Genomic DNA, 27,581 nt, shown 5'->3' with positions numbered 1-27,581 from the left:
ACTTGAAAGATGATGAATTTAATTGCATGCAAGTTTTGTTATTTTCCTTTGAGGTTTACACCAAAGTGGCACTATGTAGATGAAGAATGTTTTGGGTCGGAGAGGAAATAGAAGTATCTCTTTAGTTCCACTTATGTTGGCTGAAATTAGTGAAGTCATATGTTTATGCTTGTTCTTGTACTCAAGAAGACTTTAAAAAAAAAAAAAGATTAACAACACTAATCTAGTTGTCAAAAGCATGTTTTTAAAAAGAGAAATCATTATGAAGCCTTTGTTTAAAACGGTGTACAAAAATCCAGTTGCTGTTGAGGTACACATAGACAAATGCTTTCAAATAAGTCTGCAGTGTTCTACCATTCATTCAAAGGTGATCATTTGTTTTTCTCTCCTTGTGAAATTGTGAAACTTCACAGTATTATTTAGATTTAATTGTGCTTGGTTAAAACTTGTAACTAATCAGATTTTTCATTGGAACATATTATATAGTTTGCTTTTTTTATATTGTTGCATGCTAATAAATGTAGGTGTAGCTGTATATGTATGTATATGCATGCACACTCTGGAAGTGAGGAAAGCATGCAGTTGCTGAAGGTTATTAGGGTAGAATGTAACCAGTTTTGAAAAGATTGTTAGTCCTTGGAAAACATGCCATTTCTTATGGGGAGCAGGGATGAGGGAACATTTTATCTTTGGATGACTCTTAAATGAAACATTCCATCAATTTTCTGCATCTTAGTGGGCCACAGATTCTCTCAGGTGCAACACTTTACTGCTTTGTATTCAGTCCTTCTCGTTCAACAGCATTATTTTTCCTCCTATTGTCATTTACCCTACTTCTTATATATGAGATTATATCTGTATTTGCTGAACGCATGTTTGTAGCTCTGTGTTTGGGTATATATTCTCTAGACTTGTACACATATTTTGTATTTTTCTGTAAACCATGTAATTGGAATAATTTTAAAATGTTGATAGTTTTAGTACCTCTTGATATGCCTTTAACATAGGACACCCTTACAAAATCAAAATTTGACTTTACTAAATTGCTTCACAATAAGCTTTCCACACTTACTGGCAACTGTAGTGGTAATAAAATATATCTGTTCCATGTTACTACCTTATGGTGGGTTTTTGCATACTTAAAATTCTTTGTGTACAAAATAACAAGTAAGTGCAATAGGTCTGATAATTTATTATTTGTTTTGGTGACTGATAGATTATTAAAAGGTGCTAGATTTAAGTGGAGGTTACAATGATGTGTGGAGTTGAAGTCCTAATTATACAAAAATGCCTTTTAAAGGTACTCTGTGATGACAAATACTTGTATATTCTTTCCTCAAGTCACTTTTTTTTAAAAAATGGAATGTTTTAAATGAATATACCAAGTGGACAATTTTAATCAATAGAATAATGGGATCACATTTTGCAGATTGTTTGTATATATTGTTAGAATAATCTTTTGATGCACTGATTTATTTAAAAGAATTAGTATGCTGATCCACATAGCTTAACTTGACAGAGTGACCAATTCAAAACATGAGGATATTTGGTAATATATATTAATGTAGGATTTTTAAAATCTTGCCTGGAGACCATCATTTCTTTCCTGACGTGAGAGGATAGTAGTATTCTCCAATTAAAAAATTTTCAATACTGGAAATGAGCAGTCAATTACTAAAATTATTTTTGAATAGCTAATTTGCATATCCTTAATTGTATTCATTCCTTTTTGAGAGGCTGAAGTTGATATTATGTTTTGATTGATTAGTAATGCATTTGTAATGTTAATATGGTTACAAGCTAGGTACTGTTGTAAATGGAGTCCTGAGTAGCTCTTCTGAATAAATGTTTTTAATAAATAAATTAGTTTTTATTTCATTGATGAAGGAAGATCTTAATTTTTTTAGCTACTAGTATCCTCAGTGCATGAAATATCACCTCTTTTACACGGTGTAAAAGATGGGAGTTTAAGTCCAGTTCAAATAACTTAATTGGTGGGGACTGTTACAGAAATGCTTATAAATAATTACTGTAATATAACAAGAACCTGACAAAAAGATGCACAGCTAAGAAGACTTCTAGACTCTTCATTGTTGCCGGATTCTCAAATAATGACAGCAGTAGAAAATACTTTTACTAGTTTAGGCTGGCTAGAGGACTGCATCCCACTTTGGCATATAGATTTGGTCAAAATGATCTGCTCATCTGTAATCTCCACATTTGATTAGTGGGTTAAGACCTGGGTTCTCTTTACAGCTTTGCCATTGAATGTGACTTTGTATCTGGGAAGAGGCAGTTTCAAAGACAGCCAGGGCCTGGCTCATAGATAACTTCAACAATCAAGATTAGTATCTTAAAATGATTTGATAATTGTTGGGTAGCCAGTGAGGTGAATAGAGCATGGGAGTGATGTGTGTTTGTCACCCTGTGTTGGTCAGCGGGTGCCGTATTGCATGTTATACCTCGTGGAATTTCTTCTACCTATGGTTTTATTTCTCAGTTCATTGCAATAATATATTATTATGATTACTGCTAATGTTTCATTTAATCTGTCTCTCATTTTACAGATATGTAAAATGGGGATAATAATGCTTTACTCACCTCCTGTAAAATGCTTCAAATGTATAGATGAAAAGTGCTATACCATTACGTAATAGTAGTATAAAATACTATTGTAATATGTGTGCTGTTGTATTGAGATATATTATACTATTGTCTTGCACCGGGTAATGAAACCGCAGAGAAACTCCACCTGGTGCAACACAGAACAGTGTGCCTGTTGATCATCACCTCACGCTCACCCTCCATTCGCTTCACTATTTACCCATCACATACCAAAATGAGTTTCAAATCCTGGTGTTGATCTTCAAAGCTTTCAGTGAGTTGGACCTGTGCTATCTGGCTCTCCTTATCCTTCAGTAATAGCTACAATCCTTGGGAATGAAGGAAAGTTATTATGGGAAAGGTGAGACTCGTAAGAGCTGAAGACTAAGCCTTCTGTGAAGCTAATCCACAACCGTGAACTTCCTTGAACTATGAATGATACAGTCTTTACAACATTCATGAAAAAATGTGACACACCTTTTTATCATAGCTTTCCCGTGACATTATTATTAATAGTTATTTAACAAACAAGAAAAGCAGCCATACTCTTGTCTTGGTCTTGATGTGTATATCTCGCTCTAGTTCCCCCATTTGGATTTATGTATTTGGTAAGGTGCACAAATACTATGATGGTGAGTTTCATTGTACTTTACCATGACTTGCATTGCAAAAAAAAAACCAAAACTCTGTTACTAGAATTAATCTTTTCCAATAAGTTTAGGTTAAATAAAAAACAAATTATGTGTAGTAAGAATATAAGCGTGGTCATGGAAAGAAAGCAGCCTTTGTCTAAAAAGGAAAGCAAGTTTTCTTCGTAATTATTCAGGGTGTTTTGTGTGTTGCTGGAATATGTATTGGTAAACATGAACTGACACATTTCTAGCAACCAAATTATAAACAAGTGGGAGACCTAAAAATGTCAGTTTCTTCCTTAGAAGCACTTCAGGTTTTTTTCTCCTCTTATTCCCTCCTTTATTTTGTGTCTCATTCCTTTATCTTGTATATTTCTTTATTCCCTTAGGCAAATGAGTGTCTTTAAATCTTTGTCTCTTTGCTTCAATATTTTACTTATCTCGTTATATCTTTTTGATACAAATCTTCAAGGTATATCTATATACGTGTGTATACTCTCTCACTCTCGCACTCATATACAGATTAATATAAAAAAAATAAAATTCCCCTCTCACCCCTGTGGGTAGTATGTGTCCTCCTCAACCTCGGGTCCTCTACCAGAGGCCTGGGAGTTTGAGGGTTCTGCGCAGTATCTTAGCTGTTCCTAGCACTGCACTCTTCTGGACAGAGAGCTCTGATGTTGTTCCTGGGATCTGTTGGAGCCACTCACCCAGCTTAGGAGTCACAGCCCCGAGTGCTCCTACCACCACTGGGACCACTTTGGCCTTCACTTTCCACATCCTCTCTAGTTCCTCTTTCAGGCCCTGGTACTTCTCCAGCTTCTCATATTCCTTCTTCCTAATGTTGCTGTCACTTGGCACTGCTATATCTATCACCACCGCTGTCTTCTGGTCCTTGTCTATTACCACGATGTCTGGTTGATTGGCCAGTACCTGCCTGTCCGTCTGGATCTGGAAGTCCCACAGAATCTTAGCCCTGCTATTCTCCACAACCTTCTGTGGAATCTCCCATCTGGTCTTGGGAGGGTCTAGCCCATACGCTGTGCAGATGTTCCTGTACACAATGCCAGCCACTTGGTTGTGCCGTTCAGTGTATGCTGTTCCTGCCTGCATCTTACATCCTGCCACTGTGTGTTGGACTGTCTCTGAGGCCTCTCTGCACAGTCTGCACCTTGGGTCCTCTCTAGTGTGGTAGACCCCTGCTTCAATGGATCTGGTGCTCAGTGCCTGTTCCTGTGCTGCTATGATCAGTGCCTCAGTGCTGTCTTTTAGTCCAGCCCTTTCCAGCCACTGGTAGGATTTCCCAATGTCAGCCACCTCAGCTATCTGTCGATGGTACATCCCATGCAGGGTCTTGTCTTGCCATGGCACTTCTTCTGCTTGGTCTTCCTCCCATGTCTGCTGCTGCCTCAGGCATTCTCTCAGCAGCTCATCTTTGGGGGCCATCTTACTGATGTACTCCTGGATGTTCCGGGTTTCATCCAGGACAGTGGCTTTGACGCTCACCAAGCCCCGCCCGCCTTCTTTCTGGCTGGTATACAGTCTCTGGGTGTTGGACTTGGGGTGGAAACCTCCGTGCATTGTGAGGAGCTTCCGGGTTTTCACATCGGCAGCCTCCATGTCCTCCTTTGGCCAGCTCACTATACCGGCAGGGTATCTGATGACCGGCAGGGCGTATCCGTTGATGGCGTGGATCTTGTTCTTCCCACTGAGCTGGCTCTTCAGGACCTGTCTTATCCTTTGGTGATACTTGGATGTTGCTGTCTTCCTTGCCTCCTCATCGTGGTTTCCATGTGACTGTGGGATGCCAAGGTACTTGTAGCTGGTCTGTATGTCTGCTATGTGGCCCGCTGGTAGTTCCACCCCATCAGTCTTGACTACCTTCCCTCTCTTCACTACCATCCGGCCACACTTCTCCAGTCCGAATGACATCCCGATATCCTCACTGTAGATCCGCGTCAGGTGGATTAGCGAGTCGATGTCTCGTTCATTCTTAGCATACAGCTTGATGTCATCCATGTAGAGGAGGTGGCTGATGGTAGTTCCACTCCTGAACCTGTACCCGTATCCAGTCCTTGTGATTATCTGGCTGAGGGGGTTTAAGCCTATGCAGAACAGCAGCGGGGACAGTGCATCACCTTGGTATATGCCGCACTTGATGGCCACTTGTGCAAGTTGCCTTGAGTTGACTTCTAGTGTTGTCTTCCATAGTCCCATTGAGTTCTTGAGGAAGGTCCTTAGTGTCCTGTTGACTTTGTATAGCGCCAGACATTCACAGATCCACGTGTGCGGCATTGAGTCATAGGCTTTCCTATAGTCAATCCAGGCTGTGCTCAGATTGGTCTGTCTAGACCTTGAGTCTTGGGCGACTGCTCTATCTATGAGCAACTGGTGTTTTGAGCCTCTGGTGTTGTTCCCAATGCCCTTCTGAGCTGTGCTCATGTACTGGCCCATGTGGTCCTGTAGCTTGGCAGCTATGATGCCTGATAGGACTTTCCATGTTGTGGGGAGGCAGGTTATTGGCCGGTAGTTGGACGGTTCTGTCCCCTTGCAGGGGTCTTTCATGATCAGCACTGTCCTTCCTTGTGTTAGCCAGTTTGGGTGGGAGCCTGCTGCTAGCAGCTGGTTCATCTGTGCTGCTAGGCGTTCATGCACTGCTGTTAGTTTCTTTAGCCAGTAGGTGTGGATCATGTCTGGTCCAGGTGCTGTCCAGCTCTTCATGTTCTTGACCCGCTGCTGGATGTCTTCTACTGTGATGGTGACTGGTTTCTGTTCTGGGAGATTGCTGTGCTCTGTTCTCAGGTCCTGCAGCCACTTTGCACTGGTGTGATGAGTCTTCTCTTTCTCCCATATGTTCTTCCAGTACTGTTCAGTTTCTGCTGCTGGTGGCTCTGCTGTTATTGTGTTGTTGCACTGCAGTTGGGAGTACACCTTGGATGGTTCTTTGGAGAACAGGGCATTTACTTTTTTGGCCTCTGCTTCTCTAGTGTATCTCCTTAGCCTGGTAGCCAGTGCTGTGAGCCTTTGTTTAGCAGTCTCTAGGGCTTCAGATGGAGTCAGGCCCTTGTATTTTTTCAGTAGCCGAGTCTTATCCTTAATCTCTACACCCTTCTGTAGTTCCACCAGCTGACTAACTTCTCTCCGAGTCTCCTTGATCTTATCCTCCAACCTCATTTTCCAGGGTGGGTACATACTGTTGTTCTTCTTGATCGTGTAGCCAAGCATCTCCAGGATTACAGAGGCTGTAGCGTATACCAGTTCATTGGTTTGAGTTATGGTGGTAGTAGGGATTGTCATGAGGGCTCTATTGGCATCTTCTAACATACTATCTGATGGTACTTCTCCACTGAGCCTTGGTAATCGGTCTCGAGGATTGACTGTAGCTAGTTTCTCCATGATCTTATGCCTCATATCAGCTGCTGTGCTCTGCGATGGAGGGGGTGACAGTGAAGTTTCAGCTTCAGGTGTGGGCCGCACATCCACTTGTTCTTCCAAGTCTTCTTGAGTCTGGGATGTAATGTGGAGTTGGTCTATCTCAAGCTGTGAGAGCAGCTTCCTCTTTACTATGTTGAAGCGTTGGGTAACTAGCTGTTTCTCAGTAAGTGTGGATGTAGGTCTTTTGTCCATCCACAGTCCCCTCATACGTTTCATATATCCCCTCTCATTAGGTCTACTGTTGTAGTAGCATTCCATCAATTCCAGGTTCTCTTGTCTCGTCCATGAATGGTTTGTTCCAGTAGCCCACTTATCGTCAGATTGTCCTGGTTCCTCAACATCTGGCGCGGACCTTGTTAATCCGGGCGACGTCCGAGCCGGCATGACTCTCCTAGTTCGTGTCACTCTCATATTTGAGGTAGGCAGGTGAAGCGTTAGGGGGTCTTTTGCCCAAGGACCCCTACTGGAAAGTTGGGTACCAACTGGGATTTGAACCCCGGTCTCTCGTATCAAAGGGCGGTCTCCCGTATCAAAGGGCGGCGCTCTTAACCACTACGCTATCCAGTCGCTAATAAAAATATATTAGAGAGAGAGAGTATGCGTGTATATATATGTATATAAATGAAAAAATAACCTGAACCTTAATGGTTGGTGTTTAGGAACGATCTAGAAAGTGCTCTTTTCAAATATAGTATAGACTAAATCAATCTCTTAATAAATCCTAAGTATTAAAACAAAATACGTACACCCTAAACTGCAGAAACCATTTCAGATGAAATTCAGTGGACAACATATGTCCGTTTAAAGCACAGAATGAGATGATTTCCTCAGTGAAATACACTGATTATGAGGTTGTTAATATTGTTGCAGTCACATCCTCTGCCCTTGATGCCAGTGGATACTCTGAGAATGGATCAAAAGGGGGAGGGGGGAGATAACTCAGTGGTTTGAGCATTGGCCAGCTAAACCCAGGGTTGTGAGTTCAGTCCTTGAGGGGGCCACTTAGGGAACTGGGGTAAAAATCTATCTGGGTATTGGTCCTGCTTTGAGCACGGGGTTGGACTAGATGACCTCCTTAGGTCCCATCCACCAACCCTGTTAGTCTATGATTCTATGACACATGTGCCTTAAATTTAATCTCCAAAATCTCTCCGATGTAAATGACACTGGGATTTTAAAAACTGGAAAAACAAGAGGTTATTCAATTATATTTTTATTCTTGAACATGTTGTCTTATAAATACCTTAGGATATTGTAAGAACACAGTATTCACCTATTGTCCCTTTTTTATTTACCAGAAGATAAATTGAAAACAACGAAAAGTCTTGTATACGTCACTTCTATGTACCTGCGTTGTACTGTGGGACTTTTTTTTTTGTTAAAGTGTTTAAACTTGACCAACTGGATTTCCCCTCCTCCCCCAATTTTAGTCTCTGAAAGTTAGCCTAGATGAGCATGGAAGCAGTGCCTCAGTTAAGAGTTATTTTTTATGGCTGAAATATGGATTTCTCTATTTAGAGGTTTGTAATAAAAATCCTCAGAGAAATTTTCCAGTAAACTAAGGTGCTGATTCAGAAAAGCATCTCTTTTCAGGTCTCCACTTAAGAACATGCTTAAGTCCCATTGAAGTCAGTGGATTTAAGCACACATTTAAGTATTTTCCTGAATATGTACCTCTGTCATTTTTAAATCTGTCTGATACTTTTATCCGTCGGTCAAGGCAATATTTGTACTGAAAATCAGCGTCAGCCATATTTTAAGTGTAAACTGTAATATCTTTTGTTTTACAGCTGATTGCCGTGTATGATGAACAAGAATTGCACAATAAGATTGACAGCACCAGTGTCAGTTTGACAGATAGACCCAGCCCAGATCCTTTTGAGATGGAGGTGGCTGCCCAGCTGGCTACGTTTCAGACAGTTGGTGGTGAGATTGAGGTGACTCCATCTGCACTGAAATTAGGTACGTGCGCGTTGTCTTCCAATTTTTAAAATGACTACTGATAATCATCTAGGAGGGTTATGTGTCATAGCCTCTCTAAATTGCTGGTCTCTTGCCTCTTTATTTTCATCCTTCCTGTTGGTGTGTGTGTGCTGCATCTGTCTTCACTGGTGATAATGCTGTGGTGAGGCCACACAGAATTTTTCAGAAACAGATTGAAGATGATTCCCATTCTGGTGTGCTCTCAAAAGGAGCAGCACTGCCTGACAGTATCCAGAAAATTAATGACACTAAGGGATGTTTTCCTGTTTTCTGCTAGAGATCACTATTAAAATTTTGAATAGAGAGATCTCCTTAATAAACCAAGTATGCGGCTTAGAACACAAAACGTAAGAAGTAAGGCTACTACCCTGCCTTACTTTACCCTAATGTGACTATGTATTATAGGGGTCTCTGAACAGTGTGTGATAAAAGTCCTGAGCACATGTGGGTGGATTAAGGCTAGAATTTCAGTCTTGAGTCTGAAGTATTTGTGCCTTGTTGGTTTAAAGTTAGACCACTTATGACTTTTGAAATGGAATGTTTTGCATTCTATTTGCTTTGTTTTAATTTCATTTTTTTTAAAAAAAGGAAAAGACTGATTAAAAAGAGCATTCCACAAACATTTTATTGAAAAGGAAGTTAATGCTGTGAAGAGAATTGTAACTGTTCTAGTTTGTGCCTGTCAGGGAAAGCATTCAATTTAAGTGAAGTCAACGAAACCTTCCAGACTAAGGTTTACATTATAATAGGTCATTCAGAGTGTTTTGTAATTTCAACCTTCTGCAGGATTTCTTCAGGCCTGTAGTCTTGGGAAATGTGTTCTTGATGTAACTTCCATATATTTTAGAATGTCATGAACTGTATTCTTGATATGTATGGAAAGCTTCATCTGTCTGAAGGACCTCTAATTGAATGAATTAACATTCTATATTACACACACAAGATCTAGCATGAAATGCAAAAGATATCTTAACGTGTTTTGAAAAATGAGTACTGTTCAGATAATCCCCTGAAGCATATTTTAGTGGACCAGTACACATGCCCTGTCTTAGCTCAATACTGTATTCACATCTTGGGAGAGAGAAGGAATTATATTTCATATTTTAGCCTCTATGCAAAAGTATGTAAAGCAACTAAATTTAATTTTTGATCAGAATGGCAATGCCAATAGACCTTTAATTTTAGCAGTGCTGGAGGTCACTACTATGTCATTTACCAGACGGTTTCATTTTCATAATGGAAATGATGCTAGTATGTTCTGGAGTATTAGGAGAATGAAGATAGTGTAAAAAGATCAACCAATTATGGTCCCAGTTAATTTCCAATCTATACACATGTTTCTCTGGAAATAAAAGTGAATGCCTTCTCTAAAAAGGGACTATGTAAAAATGAGGATGTTGGGATTCCATATTTGTCTCAATGATTGCATTTCAAATTGGTCTCATTTAAATGAAGGGTTTTCTAACTATCTGCCCCACAAACTCAATATGAGTTCTGAAAGTCCACCTGTTTTCTTTCTGGCTGTTGCATCTCATTGATGGCAAAAATTCTGCAAAGTTAATTTTGTCCTTACTGTCATCTATACAAGTCTATTGTCGTCTGTCCTCAGTTATACTAGATCCAAATGCAAACTGAAATAAAAATGCAAATAAAACATAGTTGTCAACAGTATTGATGTATGAGCTAGATTAGAATTTGGTGAATCCCCTTGATTCTGCATTGGCTACCTGCAGCAAAAAGTAGTGAAGTGTTTTCACTGAAGGAAGATATGACTGTGAATAAACATAGTGAGCAAAAATCCCTGTTGTAAGAAGAAAACCACTTTTCAGGATGGGTGTATACTTTAAGCATGTGCCAGAGTTCTCAGACTTCTAAAGAGTCTCTAAAAGTACAGAAGATCTCTGAATGTACTTAAATAGGGATTTTATCTGTGGTTCAAATAATAAAATATATAATTATAGTCTGCTTTTAATATTCATTGAAGAATCTGTACTTTAGAAGTCTGAGTCCATCATATTGTCCATATGATGGACAAGTTTTTAGTGACATCCCCAGAAGAATACCTAGAATTTGGGGTTGAATAAACAGAAGATTACTAAATTATTTCTTTTACGAACATGAGGGAATCCATATAAAATTTAAGAAACTATATCGTAAGCGTTGGCTAATCAGTCTTTATTTATACTAGATATGTTACTAGATATATCTCTTCTGTTGTTTTTTCCTCTTTAGTTAGTCTTAGAATTACTTATTTCATATCCTTTGTGATCAGTGCTTTCCAGATAGTAGCCAGTCCAACTAAGACTGCGATTTTAGTTTTCCCTTTACCAAGTTAGTTATTCTTGGTTTTCTGTTAGCAAATCACTTGAACTTTGAAAATGATCCAGTTCTTTTTTCAAAAACAACCCTATATTTGACTTAAAGCTAAAAGTACCTCAGATGCTATATTGTTTCCATATGTGTGTTAACAAAAAAATTTTCAAAAAAGTATATGGACCTTGGTTTTTATCTATTTGTTTTCATAATATTTAGCACTTATCTCTTTTCAAAAGTTTACAAATAATTATATAATTTGATTATTGTCAAATTTAATAGTTTTCTGTTAAGTTAAATCAAAATTATTGCATAGAGAAACACATGGAAGTATTTGCATGCACTGTTATAAAAAGCTAAAACCCTCTTCTGGTGTTGCCTTTAAGAAAATGAAGGGGAATGTGATGCCTTGAATTAGGCCACAGTGTCTGAGTATCTGCCATGCCCATAATATGAGGTTAAATATTGGCATCTGATCCTAGACAAACATACGTGCACCGCACGCACAGCAGAACTGAAGCAAGATATATGGTATTGCTCCTGACAGTGTCTGAATTCAGACTACAAAGCAAGTAAGTATGTAATGGTTTCTTATTGCTAGAAGGGCTTTGCTAAAGTCTTTGGAATTCAGGAATGAAATTTACTGCGGGAACTGAAGTTGTTTGCTTCAGTTAGATCCATAAGTCACAATTTGGTCATGGGCTTTAATCTTAACGGTTTCTTGATAGGCCTGATTACCAAACAATTAACACTGAGGACAGGGCCTTTTTCTTAGTCTAATGTCTTATCCATGCAATAGAGGAATGATCTGGTAATTTAGCTATGGTAACTTTCTACTTTTCATTCAGGTAGAGATACATATATATTTTTATCTATATATAGATATATGAAGATCTGACATACTTTCACATGATCAATTTCTGTGTTTCCTCAAGAAGAGTAGCAATGTTATTTCTGTTCCCTTGGGCGGGGAGAGGACAGTAACGGGAAAATTGAGGTGGGGCTGAGTTCATTCTCCCTGTTTCTTGCCTTTCTTTGTTTTGTGAAATGGAAAGCACTCCATTATACTGCATACACTACAGGGCATTTGCCCCTTCAATTCATAAGACTATAAGGCCTGCCACGAATCACTGGCTACCCTGAGTTGCCCTAAAACAAAACCTGCCTTTTTAAACTCATATTGAAAACATGAATTCAAAGGTCATGTCAAAAGTTAAGTAAATTTAAATCAGATTTTCAGAAATAAGTTTCATACTCATTTTTCAGTTATTCAGGAGGTGGGAGTGGGAGAGTGAAGAATTTTATCTCCTCTTCCTCCCTCCCCCGCAAACTCACTTCCTGATCCCTCTTTGGGGACCACTGTCATGAGGAAATCCTTTGTCAGGAGGTGGACTCTTTCCTCTGGTGAGGGCTATAGAGCAGAGGTCCCCAAACTGTTGGGCATGGAAGAACATTTTGGGGGAGAGCCAGTTGTCTGGTCCAGCCCCCATGGGGGGATGGGGAAGGTGCACCACCCAGTTCCACTCCTGACCCTGGCTCCAGCTGTCCACCCTGCCCCTTCCCCCAGCTGTGGCCCCAGCCTTGGCCTCCCTGACTCCTGTCCACGTCTCCCTGCTCCAGCTGAGCAGGGGCTGCGGACAGGAACAAGGGATGGAGTGCGACCTAAAACATTTGGGGACCACTGCTCTAGAGCAAGTGCAACCTCAGCATCAAGGGAAAAGGGTTTTTTCTCCCCGTATTTCATAGTTCCAAAGAGACCCATTCTTCATCTACACCAGCTGAATCTTTATTCACAAATCTAAATTTCAATAGATAACATGGGCATCAATAATTTCCTCCCTGGAGAAGGACAGATCGTTCACGACTCTTGACACAAAAGTTGATTACTTTCAGGTGCACGTTTATCCATCCCATGGAATGTTCATCAGATTCGTAGTGGGACAAGACCACCACTAGTGTACTTCTAGAGTACTTCTTGTTCAAGCTGGCAACAGCACCCAGGGTCTCCAGGAAGGTTCTCTCCGTTATGGTGGCCCAGATGAGACAAAAGGGCTTGACTGTCCTCCCATAACTTGGATGATTGTCTCCTAATGGGCAGATCTAACCAAGAAGTTCAGTCAGCAATGCTATCCTTGCTCCATCTTCCGTCATCATTGGGAATCTGTGTAAACCGAAAAAAGGTCTCCGTTGACTCCCTCAGATATTGTAGACTTAATAGGAGCAGCCCTAGACTCAACCTCAGCAAAGGTCTGCCTCCCCATGAACAGATTCCAGGCCACGAGCAGACTGATTAAACAAGTCATCCTCTGACCTCCAATCACTGTCAAGGTCTGCTTCTCCCCTTTCAGGTCACGTGTCCTCATATACCTGCATAACACTGTTCAGCAGGCGTCACCTCCATTACTTACAGGCCTGGCTCTAGTCTGTTTACTCTATAGATAGAGACAACATGAATACCAAGCTAACAACTCCTGCCAAGGTCATGGCTTCTCTTATTTGGTGGATGAACCCAGAACAAGTTTATGCAGGAGTCCCTTTCTTTCCACACACACCTGATGCAACCATAATCACAGGTGCATCCCTTGTAGTCTAGGGAGCACACATGGGCAGTGATGCTGCACAGGACAAATGGACTCATATAAATCTCCTAGATTTAAGGGCAGTCTGTATAGTCTGCAATGCATTCCTCCCACTTAGTCCTGTTGCATCCAGATAATGTCGAACAACATGGTAACCGTCTTTTATATAAATAGGTATGAAACTCTGGTCATTGGCTGAGCCTTAACCAGTGGGTGGGGCATTCACTCAGGCCAGGGCTTTATAAAACCGCGCACAAGCGACCAGGGAGCTTTGCGAACAGGGGCTGCTAACAGGGAGTTTCGCAAGGGAGTTCTCCAGGGGAAGGAGGAGCAAATACAGCATCTGTGGGGTAAGTGACTGTCTGCAGTGTGTGTGTGTTTGTGTTTGGGGGTTACTTGCTGTGTGCTGAGCTTGTGTTTGTCAGTCTGTTTGTTTGTTTTCGTTGTTTGAAGGACCGTGTGCTGTAGCTGGCAGTTGGAGGCTGAGCTACAAAGGAAGGTTTGAAAGCTAGAAGCCTCTGGTAATTGGCTGAGCCTTAACCAGTGGGCGGGGCATTCACTCAGGCCAGGGCTTTATAAAGCTGTGCACAAGCGACCAGGGAGCTTTGCGAACAGGGGCTGCTAACAGGGAGTTTCGCAAGGGAGTTTGCAAGGGGAGTAGGAAGGGAGCGGGGGTCCCTTGTCGGTCCTATCCATGACCCGTTAGTCCCTTGAAAACCTATAAACCAAACTACATCCAAAACCTTTCTCTTTAAAGCAGAGCAGAGCAGACAGGGAGCTGCAGACAGGGGAGTTTGAGAGGGAGTTCGACAGAGGGAGGCTTACGATGGTTAGGAGGACCCACAACACCTGTGCCAGCACTGCTTCTGTCTCCTCCACCTGCGCCTGTAGCCAGACAGAGCACCAGAGCATGGATGCTTCTACCCAGATTCTGGTGTGGTTTTGCAAAGACTGTAACTTGCAATTTCCACTTACTGATATCCAGGCTGGGGGGGGCATCCAATGTGAAAGGTGCCTACTGGTGGAATCTCTCAGGCAGCAGGTGGGAGAGCTACAGGAGGAGGTGGCTAGGTTGAGGAGCCTCCGTATCCACGAGCAATTCCTGGACAGTGTCCATGTGGAGACAGCTGAGGTAGCTGTCCCAGTTCACAGGACTGCTGACACACCACTGGTGGAGGAGGAGATGGCTCAGGGTGGACACTGGCAGCTGGTTACTTCTGGCAGCGGGCAGTGCTCCACCCCTGCTGCGAACCCTCCCGCCGTGGTAATAGGTAACCGTTATGCTCTTCTTGATACAGGAGAGAAGGAATCACCCCCTACAGTAAAGGAATAGAAGCCTCGTACCCCTAAGGCTGGGAGGTCTGCTGCCACCACTGAAAATAGGAAACGTAGGGTAGTGGTGGTCAGAGACTCTCTGTTGAGGGGGACGGAGGCGCCTATCTGTCGCCCTGACATTTCATCTCAGGAAGTATGCTGCCTGCCGGGGGCTCGTATCCAAAATATTACAGAGGCATTGTCGAGGATTATCCGGCCTTCTGACTACTACCCCATGCTACTCATCCATGTGGGCACAAATGATACTGCGAGGTGTGACGCTGAGCGGATCAAGAGTGACTACAGGGCTCTGGGAGTACGGGTGAAGGAGTTTGGAGCGCAGGTGGTATTCTCTTCGATTCTTCCTGTCAAAGGTAGGGGCCCGGGCAGAGACAGATGCATCATGGAGGTGAATGCCTTGCTGAGAAGATGGTGTCGCCAGGAGGGCTTTGGCTTCCTCGACCACGGGATGCTATTCGAGGAAGGACTGCTAGGCAGAGATGGCGTTCACCTTTCGAGGAGGGGAAAGACCCTATTTGCACACAGACTGGCTAACCTAGTGAGGAGGGCTTTAAACTAGGTTCGACGGGGACAGGTGAGCAAAGCCCACAGGTAAGTGGGGAACATGAAGACCTGGGAGATGGGTCGGAAACAAGAGGGAGCGTGGGCTATAATGGCAGAGAGAAAGGAGGGTCAGGGCAAAACTGGGAGGCAAGATCAAACCAGTGTCTTAGATGCCTATATACAAATGCGAGAAGTATGGGTAATAAGCAGGAAGAACTGGAAGTGCTAATAAATAAATACAACTATGACATTGTTGGCATCACTGAAACTTGGTGGGATAATACACATGATTGGAATGTTGGTGTGGATGGGTATAGTTTGCTCAGGAAGGATAGACAGGGGAAAAAGGGAGGAGGTGTTGCCTTATATATTAAAAATGTACACACTTGGACTGAGGTGGAGATGGACATAGGAGACGGAAGTGTTGAGAGTCTCTGGGTTAGGCTAAAAGGGGTAAAAAACAAGGGTGATGTCGTGCTAGGAGTCTACTACAGGCCACCTAACCAGGTGGAAGAGGTGGATGAGGCTTTTTTTAAACAACTAACAAAATCATCCAAAGCCCAAGATTTGGTGGTGATGGGGGACTTCAACTATCCAGATATATGTTGGGAAAATAACACCGCAGGGCACAGACTATCCAGTAAGTTCCTGGTCTGCATTGCAGACAACTTTTTATTTCAGAAGGTTGAAAAAGCTACCAGGGGGGAAGCTGTTCTAGACTTGATTTTAACAAATAGGGAGGAACTCGTTGAGAATTTGAAAGTAGAAGGAAGCTTGGGTGAAAGTGATCATGAAATCATAGAGTTTGCAATTCTAAGGAAGGGTAGAAGGGAGTACAGCAAAATAGAGACAATGGATTTCAGGAAGGCGGATTTTGGTAAGCTCAGAGAGCTGATAGGTAAGGTCCCATGGGAATCAAGACTGAGGGGAAAAACAACTGAGGAGAGTTGGCAGTTTTTCAAAGGGACACTATTAAGGGCCCAAAAGCAAGCTATTCCGATGGGTAGGAAAGATAGAAAATGTGGCAAAAGACCACCTTGGCTTAACCACGAGATCTTGCATGACCTACAAAATAAAAAGGAGTCATATAAAAAATGGAAACTAGGTCAGATTACAAAGGATGAATATAGGCAAACAACACAGGAATGCAGGGGCAAGATTAGAAAGGCAAAGGCACAAAATGAGCTCAAACTAGCTATGGGAATAAAGGGAAACAAGAAGACTTTTTATCAATACATTAGAAGCAAGAGGAAGACCAAGGACAGGGTAGGCCCACTGCTCAGTGAGGAGGGAGAAACAGTAACAGGAAACTTGGAAATGGCAGAGATGCTTAATGACTTCTTTGTTTCGGTCTTCACTGAGAAGTCTGAAGGAATGTCTAACATAGTGAATGCTTATGGGAAGGGGGTAGGTTTAGAAGATAAAATAAAAAAAGAGCAAGTTAAAAATCACTTAGAAAAGTTAGATGCCTGCAAGTCACCAGGGCCTGATGAAATGCATCCTAGAATACTCAAGGAGTTAATAGAGGAGGTATCTGAGCCTCTAGCTATTATCTTTGGAAAGTCATGAGAAACGGGAGAGATTCCAGAAGACTGGAAAAGGGCAAATATAGTGCCCATCTATAAAAAGGGAAATAAAAACAACCCAGGAAACTACAGACCAGTTAGTTTAACTTCTGTGCCAGGGAAGATAATGGAGCAAGTAATTAAAGAAATCATCTGCAAACACTTGGAAGGTGGTAAGGTGATAGGGAATAGCCAGCATGGATTTGTAAAGAACAAATCGTGTCAAACCAATCTGATAGCTTTCTTTGATAGGATAACGAGTCTTGTGGATAAGGGAGAAGCGGTGGATGTGGTATACCTAGACTTTAGTAAGGCATTTGATACAGTCTCGCATGATATCCTTATCGATAAACTAGGCAAATACAATTTAGATGGGGCTACTATAAGGTGGGTGCATAACTGGCTGGATAACCGTACTCAGAGAGTAGTTATTAATGGCTCCCAATCCTGCTGGAAAGGTATAACAAGTGGGGTTCCGCAGGGGTCTGTTTTGGGACCGGCTCTGTTCAATATCTTCATCAACGACTTAGATGTTGGCATAGAAAGTACGCTTATTAAGTTTGCGGACGATACCAAACTGGGAGGGATTGCAACTGCTTTGGAGGACAGGGTCAAAATTCAAAATGATCTGGACAAATTGGAGAAATGGTCTGAGGTAAACCGGATGAAGTTCAATAAAGACAAATGCAAAGTGCTCCACTTAGGAAGGAACAATCAGTTTCACACATACAGAATGGGAAGAGACTGTCTAGGAAGGAGTATGGCAGAAAGAGATCTAGGGGTCATAGTGGACCACAAGCTAAATATGAGTCAACAGTGTGATACTGTTGCAAAAAAAGCAAACGTGATTCTGGGATGCATTAACAGGTGTGTTGTAAACAAGACACGAGAAGTCATTCTTCCGCTCTACTCTGCGCTGGTTAGGCCTCAACTGGAGTATTGTGTCCAGTTCTGGGCACCGCATTTCAAGAAAGATGTGGAGAAATTGGAGAGGGTCCAGAGAAGAGCAACAAGAATGATTAAAGGTCTTGAGAACATGACCTATGAAGGAAGGCTGAAAGAATTGAGTTTGTTTAGTTTGGAAAAGAGAAGACTGAGAGGGGACATGATAGCAGTTTTCAGGTATCTAAAAGGGTGTCATCAGGAGGAGGGAGAAAACTTGTTCACCTTAGCCTCTAATGATAGAACAAGAAGCAATGGGCTTAAACTGCAGCAAGGGAGATTTAGGTTGGACATTAGGAAAAAGTTCCTAACTGTCAGGGTAGTTAAACACTGGAATAAATTGCCTAGGGAGGTTGTGGAATCTCCATCTCTGGAGATATTTAAGAGTAGGTTAGATAAATGTCTATCAGAGATGGTCTAGACAGTATTTGGTCCTGCCATGAGGGCAGGGGACTGGACTCGATGACATCTCGAGGTCCCTTCCAGTCCTAGAGTCTATGAATCTATAAACAAACACGATGGGGCAAAATTTCTTCCTCTATATATAGAGGCAGTCAATTTATGAAACTGGTGCATCAGAAACGACGTCACACTTTTGGAAGCATAGCTACCAGCTATTCAAAGCTCTCTAGCAGACAGTCTCAGCAGTCGCTTCCTCACAGGCCAGTGGGAGATACACAGTTCCACCCTAAACAAAATCCGCCCCCCTCTATCTTCCCCTGCTCCCCCCAGTGGCAAACCACCATCCTGGAACCTTTTCAACTCCCAGATGAACAAGAAGTTCAGTTTATACTGCCACAGATCAGCACTGGGCTGGGACTCCAGGGGCAATGCCCTTCTGTTATCCTGGACAGAGCACTTGAGAGATGCCTTTTCTCCAATGACAGTGCTACCACAGATCCTGCAAAATATTCATCACAACAAAGCTTAGGCCATTCTCAGTGCACCAGCTGGCCCAGACAGTTTTGGTTTCCTGAAGTTTTACGAATGTCAACCTGTCTTCCCATCAAAATTCGTCCCTTCCGTTGCCACCTCACAGTTTAGTATTTGGAGGAGCATGAGACCTAGAGGGTTCATATTCAGGCACTGTTCAATCAAAGCAGAAAATGCTGTCTGGTTAAATTGAGGCATTTATCTATCTGGACACAGCAGAACCAATTATCCCCAGAAACAGTGGGTACTTCTGCTATTTTAGACTGCTTCCTCATCCTCAAGATATCAGGGCTTTCCATTTGCTTCCTGTATGTCCATCGAGCAGCAATCAGAGCCTTCCATTCTCTGATTGAATGCTATTTTATTTTTAAATGTCCCACAACAGTCACATTCCTGAAAGGTCTTATTTGGACCTTTCCACTGTGATAAAATGAACACCGCAATTTGACCTCATTCTTGTAATCTAACTATTTACAAGCCCACCCTTTGAACCACTAGCCAATTTCCCACCTGTCCATGAAGGTTGCCTTCCTAGTTGCCATCACGTCAGCCAGAAAGGTGAGCAAACTGGGAGCATTCATGGCTGCCTTCAACATACTATATTTCATAAGAAAAAGGTTATGCTATTCCATTCATTGAATGGAGAATGTCTTGAAGAAAATAATGCTGGTAAAACCCTGGACAAATTCAACAGGTTTAACAAATTTATTCTACAAAAATTAACACCATTTTCATTTTGAAAAGGCACTTCATTTCGTTTAGAAACTACCTTCCTCTTCAAAACTAAGAAAACATATTGATGCAGAACCGCAAAATGTCTGTGAAACTCCCCCCCACTTTCACCAGAGATGAACATTTTCTCACAGGTCTTTACTAAAGACTGCTGAAAGTTTGTAAAGCACTCTCAAAATGCTTGTCTAAAGGAGTTCTTTTAAAATTAAATTCACTACCATGTAACAGCTCTATGTAGCGGTGTGCAGGAGAAGCACAATTTGAGAAATCTCATACAAAGGCAACAAAGATTAAAAAAAAAAAAAAAAGATTGTTTGAAATCTGTGACATTATTATTTTATACTTCAGCCAATTTTTTTTTGCCAGTCAGTCACAGGGGCGGAAATATGTTTGTATCTGAAGCTAAATATGTTTATAATAAATGAATGCACTTGTGCCCACTAGGTCTCCAACTTTTAGACTAAATGACACATTTTGCAATAGTGTGGGTGTCAGTTACAGGGCGAGCTGAGCTTTCAACCCCTGTTAGTCCCCCTCGAGTGCATCCATCAGGTAATAGGCTTAGCTTCTTTCACCTCTCTCAAAGGGTAGAACCCCGTGAACCAACTGCTGTTGGACTAGATCTGTGGGTGGCGAATCTCCTGTTTCTCAACCATGCTAACACAAGAGACCTAACTGTGTGTGGCAACTATAAGCCCCTTCACTCCAGGGAGCAACAAGCTGATTAAAGTGACTCAGAAGCAACTTCTTTAAAACAAAACATTCTGTATTTTTCCAGTCACAGGTATATAGCATTCAGAGGGAAGGGTTAAAACAATAAAAAACGTATTTCTGTTACGTGATCCCTGATCTTTCCTTGCAAATTTTGGTAAGTTCCATTCAGCCCAGTTACCTCCATCACTGGATTTAGAGATGCAGACTGCTGTTGTGGATGCTATTTCTCACTATCAGAGACTAACCTCCAGTTGATGGCTGATGATCCTCCTTCCTGCCTAGGCTAGGATCTTTTGTAGACCGCCCTGCACGCTACCACCGAGCACCGAATCGGCAGGCCTCCCTCCGGCCAGGATGTAGCCACCTTCCTGAGCGGTTCTCTGGACGGCGAATTCGGCCGAGACAGGTGGGACACCGCCTCGCTGTGGTCCCGCGCCCGCAACGCCACGCGCCGACTAGGGAAGCGACTGGGCTGCCGCTGGGTCTGGAGCGAGGAGCGACAGGAGCTGGGAGTTCTGGTGCCGCAGATCGGGACGGAGGGCAGCATCACCGTCAGCCCCGGAGCCAGAGGCGTGCTGGAGAGGTCCCTGAAGGCCGCCGTCCACGCGCTCTACGTGGACACCCTGAGGAAAAAACCCGACCAGGGCAAGGCCTTCGAGGTGACCAGCAAGTGGGACTCCAGCAACCACTTCCTCCCCGCGGGCAGCTTCACCCGCTTCGCCGACTGGCGCTTCATACACCGCGCCCGGCTGAACTGCGTCCCGCTCAACGGAGCCGTCCGCCACGGGAACCGGGACAAGCGCTGCAGGAAGTGCGGGTACACCCTGGAGACCCTGCCCCACGTCCTGTGCAGCTGCAAACCCCACGCCAGAGCCTGGCAGCTGCGCCACAACGCCGTCCAGGACCGCCTAGCGAAGGCCATCGCCCCACACCTCGGTGAGATCGCGGTCAACCGCACCATCCCCGGCACCGACAGCCCGCTGCGGCCAGACATCGTCGTCACGGACGAGGAGCGGAAAAAGATCATCCTCGTCGACGTGACCATCCCGTTCGAGAACAGGACCCCGGCGTTCCGCGAAGCCCGAGCCCGCAAACTCGAGAAATACGCCCCCTTGACTGACACCCTGCGGGCGAAGGGCTACGAGGTCTACACCGACGCTCTGATCGTCGGGGCGCTGGGCGCCTGGGACCCCTGGAACGAACGTGTGCTCAGGGCCTGTGGGGTGGGCCGTCGCTATGCGCGACTCATGAGACGCCTGATGGTCTCGGACACTATCCGGTGGTCTAGAGACATTTACATCGAACACATCACCGGCCACCGCCAATACCAGGAGTGAGCCGATGTGGCTCCACGCACCCACGGGGGGGAGGGGGAAACCCTTACAACCCCCCTACCAAACCATATCCCCTGAGTCCTGAACTTACCAATCTGGATCCCACCACGTGAGGGTCACCCTGTCCCCATTACCCGGCCCGCTTACTCATACCCATGACTGTGTGTAGCCCACTCTATGAGCGATGTACCCTCACTGCCCCCCTACTATATCTTGACCCCAACCACCGTACACCCCGCATTGGGGACATTACAGGCTATATGTATTATATGCTGAACCATAACCAATTGCCAGCGTCCCCCCATGCTCTGTATGTTTCCCCCGATGACCAACGACTGACACATCAAACTCTTTGTATCACCTTTATTTAATATTTTCTAATAAACTTTTAAATCTCTCCTTGGATCCTAAGTTCAGCATGGGAAGAATAAACCTTGCCAGATTAGTTGGAGCCAAGTTGTAGCTACCCGGTTGTTTCTCCAAGGCCCCTAAAATAGTATCTCATCTTTGCCATTGCTGTTTGTTTCCCTCTCACAGCCTCCTTTGATTTAACTCTGTGCAGTCAGTCAAGATAATGTCAACAGGTAAACTGAGGTACACATATTTACAAAACATAATACAGATATTACCCTCATTTTCCACAACAGGTATTAATTTTGTGTCCTGGCCAAATTTCTATTTGGCTGATTATGCCTAACTACAGTTATTTTTACTGTAGTGTGTGTATGTGTATGTATATATGTGTATATAATATCGCACCAAAACAGTGTGTGGAACGCTTTGCAGGGAGATGCATGTTATCTGCCTGATTTATAATACAAGTATCCAACATACTAACAAACATTCATAATTGATAAACATAGGGGGAATCAGAAACAACCTATACAAAGCATTGTAAATGAGCAGTGGAATTAGTTATGACTTTTATTAGCTCTCTGAATTTGTACATTATTTTTTTTCTATTTATTGAGTTAGTGTTTGATTTTTTCAGCTGTATATTTAGTGATGCTTCTTTTTGGCTAGTGGTGGTTTCCAACAGACTTTATAGAAAAGGGACTAAATTCGTTTTGTAGATTTAATTGACTGGTACTCTTCATTCCTTGTTGTAAGCTATTGTTGTAGTGGTATTAGACACAGTGTTGTCATGTTTCACCTTAGAGGTACGTTCTGTTAGCAAACTATGTACATGCTTTTCATCCATTACTTAAATGCTTTTCTATAGCTCAAGATGAAAAAGGTTACATAAATGTAATAGATAGTAAAAATAAAAATCATCTACATAGCTCATCTCAGTTGATTGGACTCTTACAGTTGGTATGTGTACTTCCATCTGTGTGTTCCACTTTATGCATCCGAAGAAGTGAGCTGTAGCCCATGAAAGCTTATGCTGAAATAAACTTTAGTCTCTAAGGTTCTACAAGTACTTCAGTACTATCTGAGTATTTTACGCTAATAGATTGAGATGTTAAAGTAGATAAGCACTTAATCTCAGGACTGTTTAAAAGAATGAACCACTTACACAGAAGGGGTAAGATGTGCTTTGTTAGTAAAGAGAGGTCTAATGTGTTATGTATCAATTGATTGCAGGACTACAAATGTATTGTCAACTCTTTTTCTTTGAGCTGCTTACCAGTATTGGACCCATATTGAGTCACTCTCTACAAATTTCTTTCATGTGAAAGGCCACCCACATACAATACTATGCTCATAATAGTACAGAGTGCCCATGAATTTTTTAAATCTCTATTGCATGTTGCTGCTAATCTAATATCTAGTGAAAATATGCTTGCTAAAAACTCATCTATAAGTATAGGGAATACTTTCAGTGTGATCATCAGCTTCATCCACACTGATAAGTGTGTTACCAGAAACCACTCAACACCTAACGTTTCACTATATTTGCAATTGTGCTCTGCTTTCTAAATATCATTAATTGTTATTTAGAGTATAGTAAGGTTTAGCATTTCCATTTCTGCCTTTAGCGATTTAAGGAAACATTTTTTATTCTCTCTTTAAGAAAGTGAGTATTATTGCATCTCTTGCTATGAAAACTGACATGTTTGTTTTTAAAAAAATATAAGGAAAAACTAAATTTTAGATTAAGAAGTGTTGAAGTATTAAGTTATATTGATTAATATTATTTTTTTCAGCAGTTATAGTCAAATTTAAGACTGTCTTAGCAAAATTAAAACCCCTAAAGAAGGCCAAAAAAATAATAATCCTGGCCTCATGGTAGCAACCACCTTGTCTTCTTTTTTAAATCTAGGATTCCAGTTATATAAATTTTCTTGTATATATTTAATTTGTATTAACCTATGTCTGTTTGCTATAGACATCAACATATCCATTGTACAGTTTGACCAAGATAAAGTACAGTTAAGGGATTCAGACAGTTTGCCCACTGCCATATAATCCTTACTCACTTTCTATCACCCACCATAACTTTAGCACTTTCGGGCCCTCACATTGTGTTTAATTTTTGTTAGCCATTGGCTTTGGGAGAAGCATCCCTTCATATCTTGGTGTTTTTCAGGACAGAAATTTAGCATCTTAGCCAGAACTGGAGAAAGAATCATTAATTTATTCTATTTTAAAGTACCTGGATTTCTTTTTCCTTGTTTCAGTCCCTGGTTTTCCCCTAGATGCACTGTGAGCTGCCCTTTATTTTGTTTTCTTCGTAAACTGTGTTACCCTAGTACCGAGAACTGTTTTCAGTAGACATTAAGCAAATGAAGAATGCAACTGCAGGCAAATATGTCTCGTTTTCATGCCAAGGAGCTCTCTGCGTATGCTTAATGAGATCTGTGACCAGATGAAACCACACAAAATATTTGGATGGGAAGAATAAGTGCTCTTATTACCCTTTGAGACTTGTTTGAAAGGCAGTAATGAATCCCTTCCCACACGCTCCTTCACAAACCCCATTGGTATAGCCAGGAGGAGTTCTGAAGCTATTGGGTCTGTTACCATTGCTGTACAACATCCATGCCTAAAACCAGTCCATAGGGTCCAAGTATGCCTATGAGATTCTGAAGTGATTAGAGCTGCTCCACTACCAATTTAACCTTCCCTGAGAAATGGGAGATGAGACAAAGTGTAGCAACAGGTGAGGATAAAAACGAGATTGGTTCAGGCAGGTGTTTGACCTGATTAAGGGTAAGTGGTATCCTGCCTTCACAAAGGGAAGTGGTAATTCTTGTAATTCTCAAGAACCTCCCTACCCATGAGGAGGCAAGGGTCTAGTTCAAGCTATGTAGAGCAAAACAGGATAAAACCCATCTAGAGACAACAGTTTGTTTGATTTGACACTCATGGTTTCGTCCAAATAATCTTGGATACAATCTGTGTTTTCAGAAAAATTGATGGAAAATCCCGTATAGTAAGAAACTTGATATTCTAATAAAGTTAAGGCGACTTGTTGGTGACATAAATTCAGACAAAATATTTATTTCACTTCTCTCCCCATCACACAGAAATGTGTAAATATTCTATACCCAATTGATAGCACTTGGAGTGAGGTTATTCACAACTAGCACTCTAGCCTCTTTCGTTGCCACTTCATTGCCCACAAGTGGTCTACAAGTGCTTGTCTACACACACAATTTATTGGAGGATAACTTGAATTATGTAATGTTTAAGTGCGTTATATCCACAACCACACTTTTTTTTGTTACAAATCATCTGGCTTTTCAATATGGATTATTAAAGCGGGGTTATGAGATGCAGGATGAGTTTCTGCAGCGGAGTAGAGGTGGATGCACCCTTACCCTGAAACAACTATTGCACATCTGCCAAGACCTCCCACAGTTATCCCACACAGTGTTTCTGGCTACCTGGGTTGGCCTGTCTGTTTACCTGTGTGGGCTGTACTGTTCCAGGGTCATCCTGACCAGATGTCATCTCTCAGTTTAAATGTTTGTGTGTAGCCAGGTGGTGTCCTTTGCAATTCCAGCCAGAGAGTTTAGATACCTGAGTTATAATCCTATTTATTGATCAGTCATGCCTCATGATTCATCATGGTCTGATGCAGAGGTCCTGGACTTCATTGCCCTTTGGCAAGAGGAGCATGTACAGGCCCATTGAAATTCTAGCCATTGGAATGCACAACTATAAAGCAGCTGTCTGAGTAAATGAAGGAAAGGCAGTACAACTGGGACCCAAACCAGTGGCTCATTATGACAGCCTGTATCCCTATCTTCACCTTTTTTTTTTTTTTTTTTTAATTTACAAAACAATAGTGGATTTTGGTACAAAGTATGCCTTGTGAGGTATCATTTGAAAACTCATAATTCGCTGATCATTATTGTCTGGGTACAATATGTGTGGCAACATTGTATGTAAAATTATAAGATTATACTGTATGACATTAGTGAGAGATGTTACAGGCCTGCAAAAATAGGAACAAACCAGTTCCTCGGAAACAAAAGGCAAACCGACACCTCAGCCAGGTGTCAACAAGATCAAATAGATGATCATCTGGTCAAGTGACCATTCTTTGGCAGGAAAAGGGGTGTGAATGAGAAATATACATCTTGGCACAGAAACAGCTTAGAGGTTCCTGTCTCCACTGACCGTCTGTCTCCTGAACCCCAGGTGGAGATGATTTTTCAAAGAAAGGGAACTATAAGAATGGGGAACAGACACCCCAAAATATCTCTCCCTTCATCTCTACCTTTGGCATCAGCAACACTTGAAGGACAAAGGAGGCATCACGGGACTGGGGAGGGATCCTGGCTGAAATATTCAGCTAGTAACACTGCTAGAATAGGAGGTGAGAGAGACCTTTCGCTTTGAATTCATTTAGCTTGTTAAATTAGATGATGATTTTGTTTTACCTTTTATTTTGTTGTAACCAGTTCTGACTTTTATGCATCATTTTCTGTAGTAACTTAAAATCTATCTTTCTGTAGATAATAAACTTGTTTTATCAAAACCAGTGTGCTTGGATTGAAGTGTTTGGGAAACTTCATTTGTGATGATAAGATCTGTGCATATCATTTTCTGTTAATGAAATCACAGACTTTATATGAGCTTGTATTATCCAGAAGGGTGCTTGGGAGTCCAAGATGCACATTTCTGGGGGAAAGTCTGGGGCTGGGAGTTTGCTGGTGTTGCCCTGCAGTGTAATTAATGAGTAGCTGGTTATAACACTCATACAGTATAGCTGAGAGTAATTTACATGCTGACGGCTGTGTGTGGGCAGACCAGGAGTGGTTGCTTTCACAGCGAAGCAGTGTAAAAAGTCAGCCCCAGATGGAGAATTGAGGGGACACAGCTGTTTAACAGTCCAGATTGTACCCTGGGTAATGTCACACTCAGTAAGGGAAAGAAGCTCTGTCTGGGTTATAAGAATGTGAAGGATAATGATAGGGAGAGCTGTAAGGATTTCACTCCGCTTTGTGCTAGTGCAGAATTTCTGTTTTACATTGCACTTTGTGCTCATCTAAGGGTGTTCAGAAAAGAGAATTTAAGCCAAAGGAAGTGTTCTGATTTGACATGAAGATTGCACAGCAGTGCAACTCTGTTTTCAGTACTCGTATGGCTTGTGGTTCCCTTCCACTTCTGCACCAGCTATGGGGGCACCATCCTGGCAAACAGCAGCACACTATATTTTCCCAGTTTGTCCATTGCCTTTTTAATAGACTCTTTCTCTGTCTTTCTGGGGATGTGCTTCAGGATAATATCTACCAAAGGAAGGAGAGCCTGCAGAAATGCACATACAGTTACTGACCTGCGTCTGCTATTAGTTCCTGAACCTATCTTATTGGCGATCTGCAGAAGTGCATAGGCAATTACTAATCTTCCTCTACTGCACTAGCTTTACATAGCAGCACCCCTGATGCCCACAGTCCACCTTGTATTCATTACTCCTTCTCCCAATTTGGCAGAACAACCATTCCACAGCCACTCCCCCTCATACCACAGGCCCAAGGGGCA

General features: G+C 42.3%; 1 protein-coding gene across 2 annotated transcripts in view; it reads left to right on the top strand.

The window, feature by feature from the left end:
* Positions 1-27,581, top strand: part of PARD3B (par-3 family cell polarity regulator beta) — a 725,193-nt gene that overhangs the window by 241,827 nt on the left and 455,785 nt on the right. For both annotated transcript variants that reach the window (XM_075069989.1, XM_075069988.1), the window contains exon 3: positions 8,462-8,633. In XM_075069989.1, the coding sequence (XP_074926090.1) occupies positions 8,462-8,633 (172 nt within the window). The remainder of the gene's footprint in view (positions 1-8,461; positions 8,634-27,581) is intronic.

This window comes from Chelonoidis abingdonii, chromosome 10 (assembly GCF_003597395.2).
Source record: "Chelonoidis abingdonii isolate Lonesome George chromosome 10, CheloAbing_2.0, whole genome shotgun sequence".
Classification (NCBI taxonomy): Eukaryota; Metazoa; Chordata; order Testudines; family Testudinidae; genus Chelonoidis; species Chelonoidis abingdonii.
Note: the sequence above shows the minus strand (reverse complement) of the source record. Positions and strands in the feature narration are given on the sequence as shown.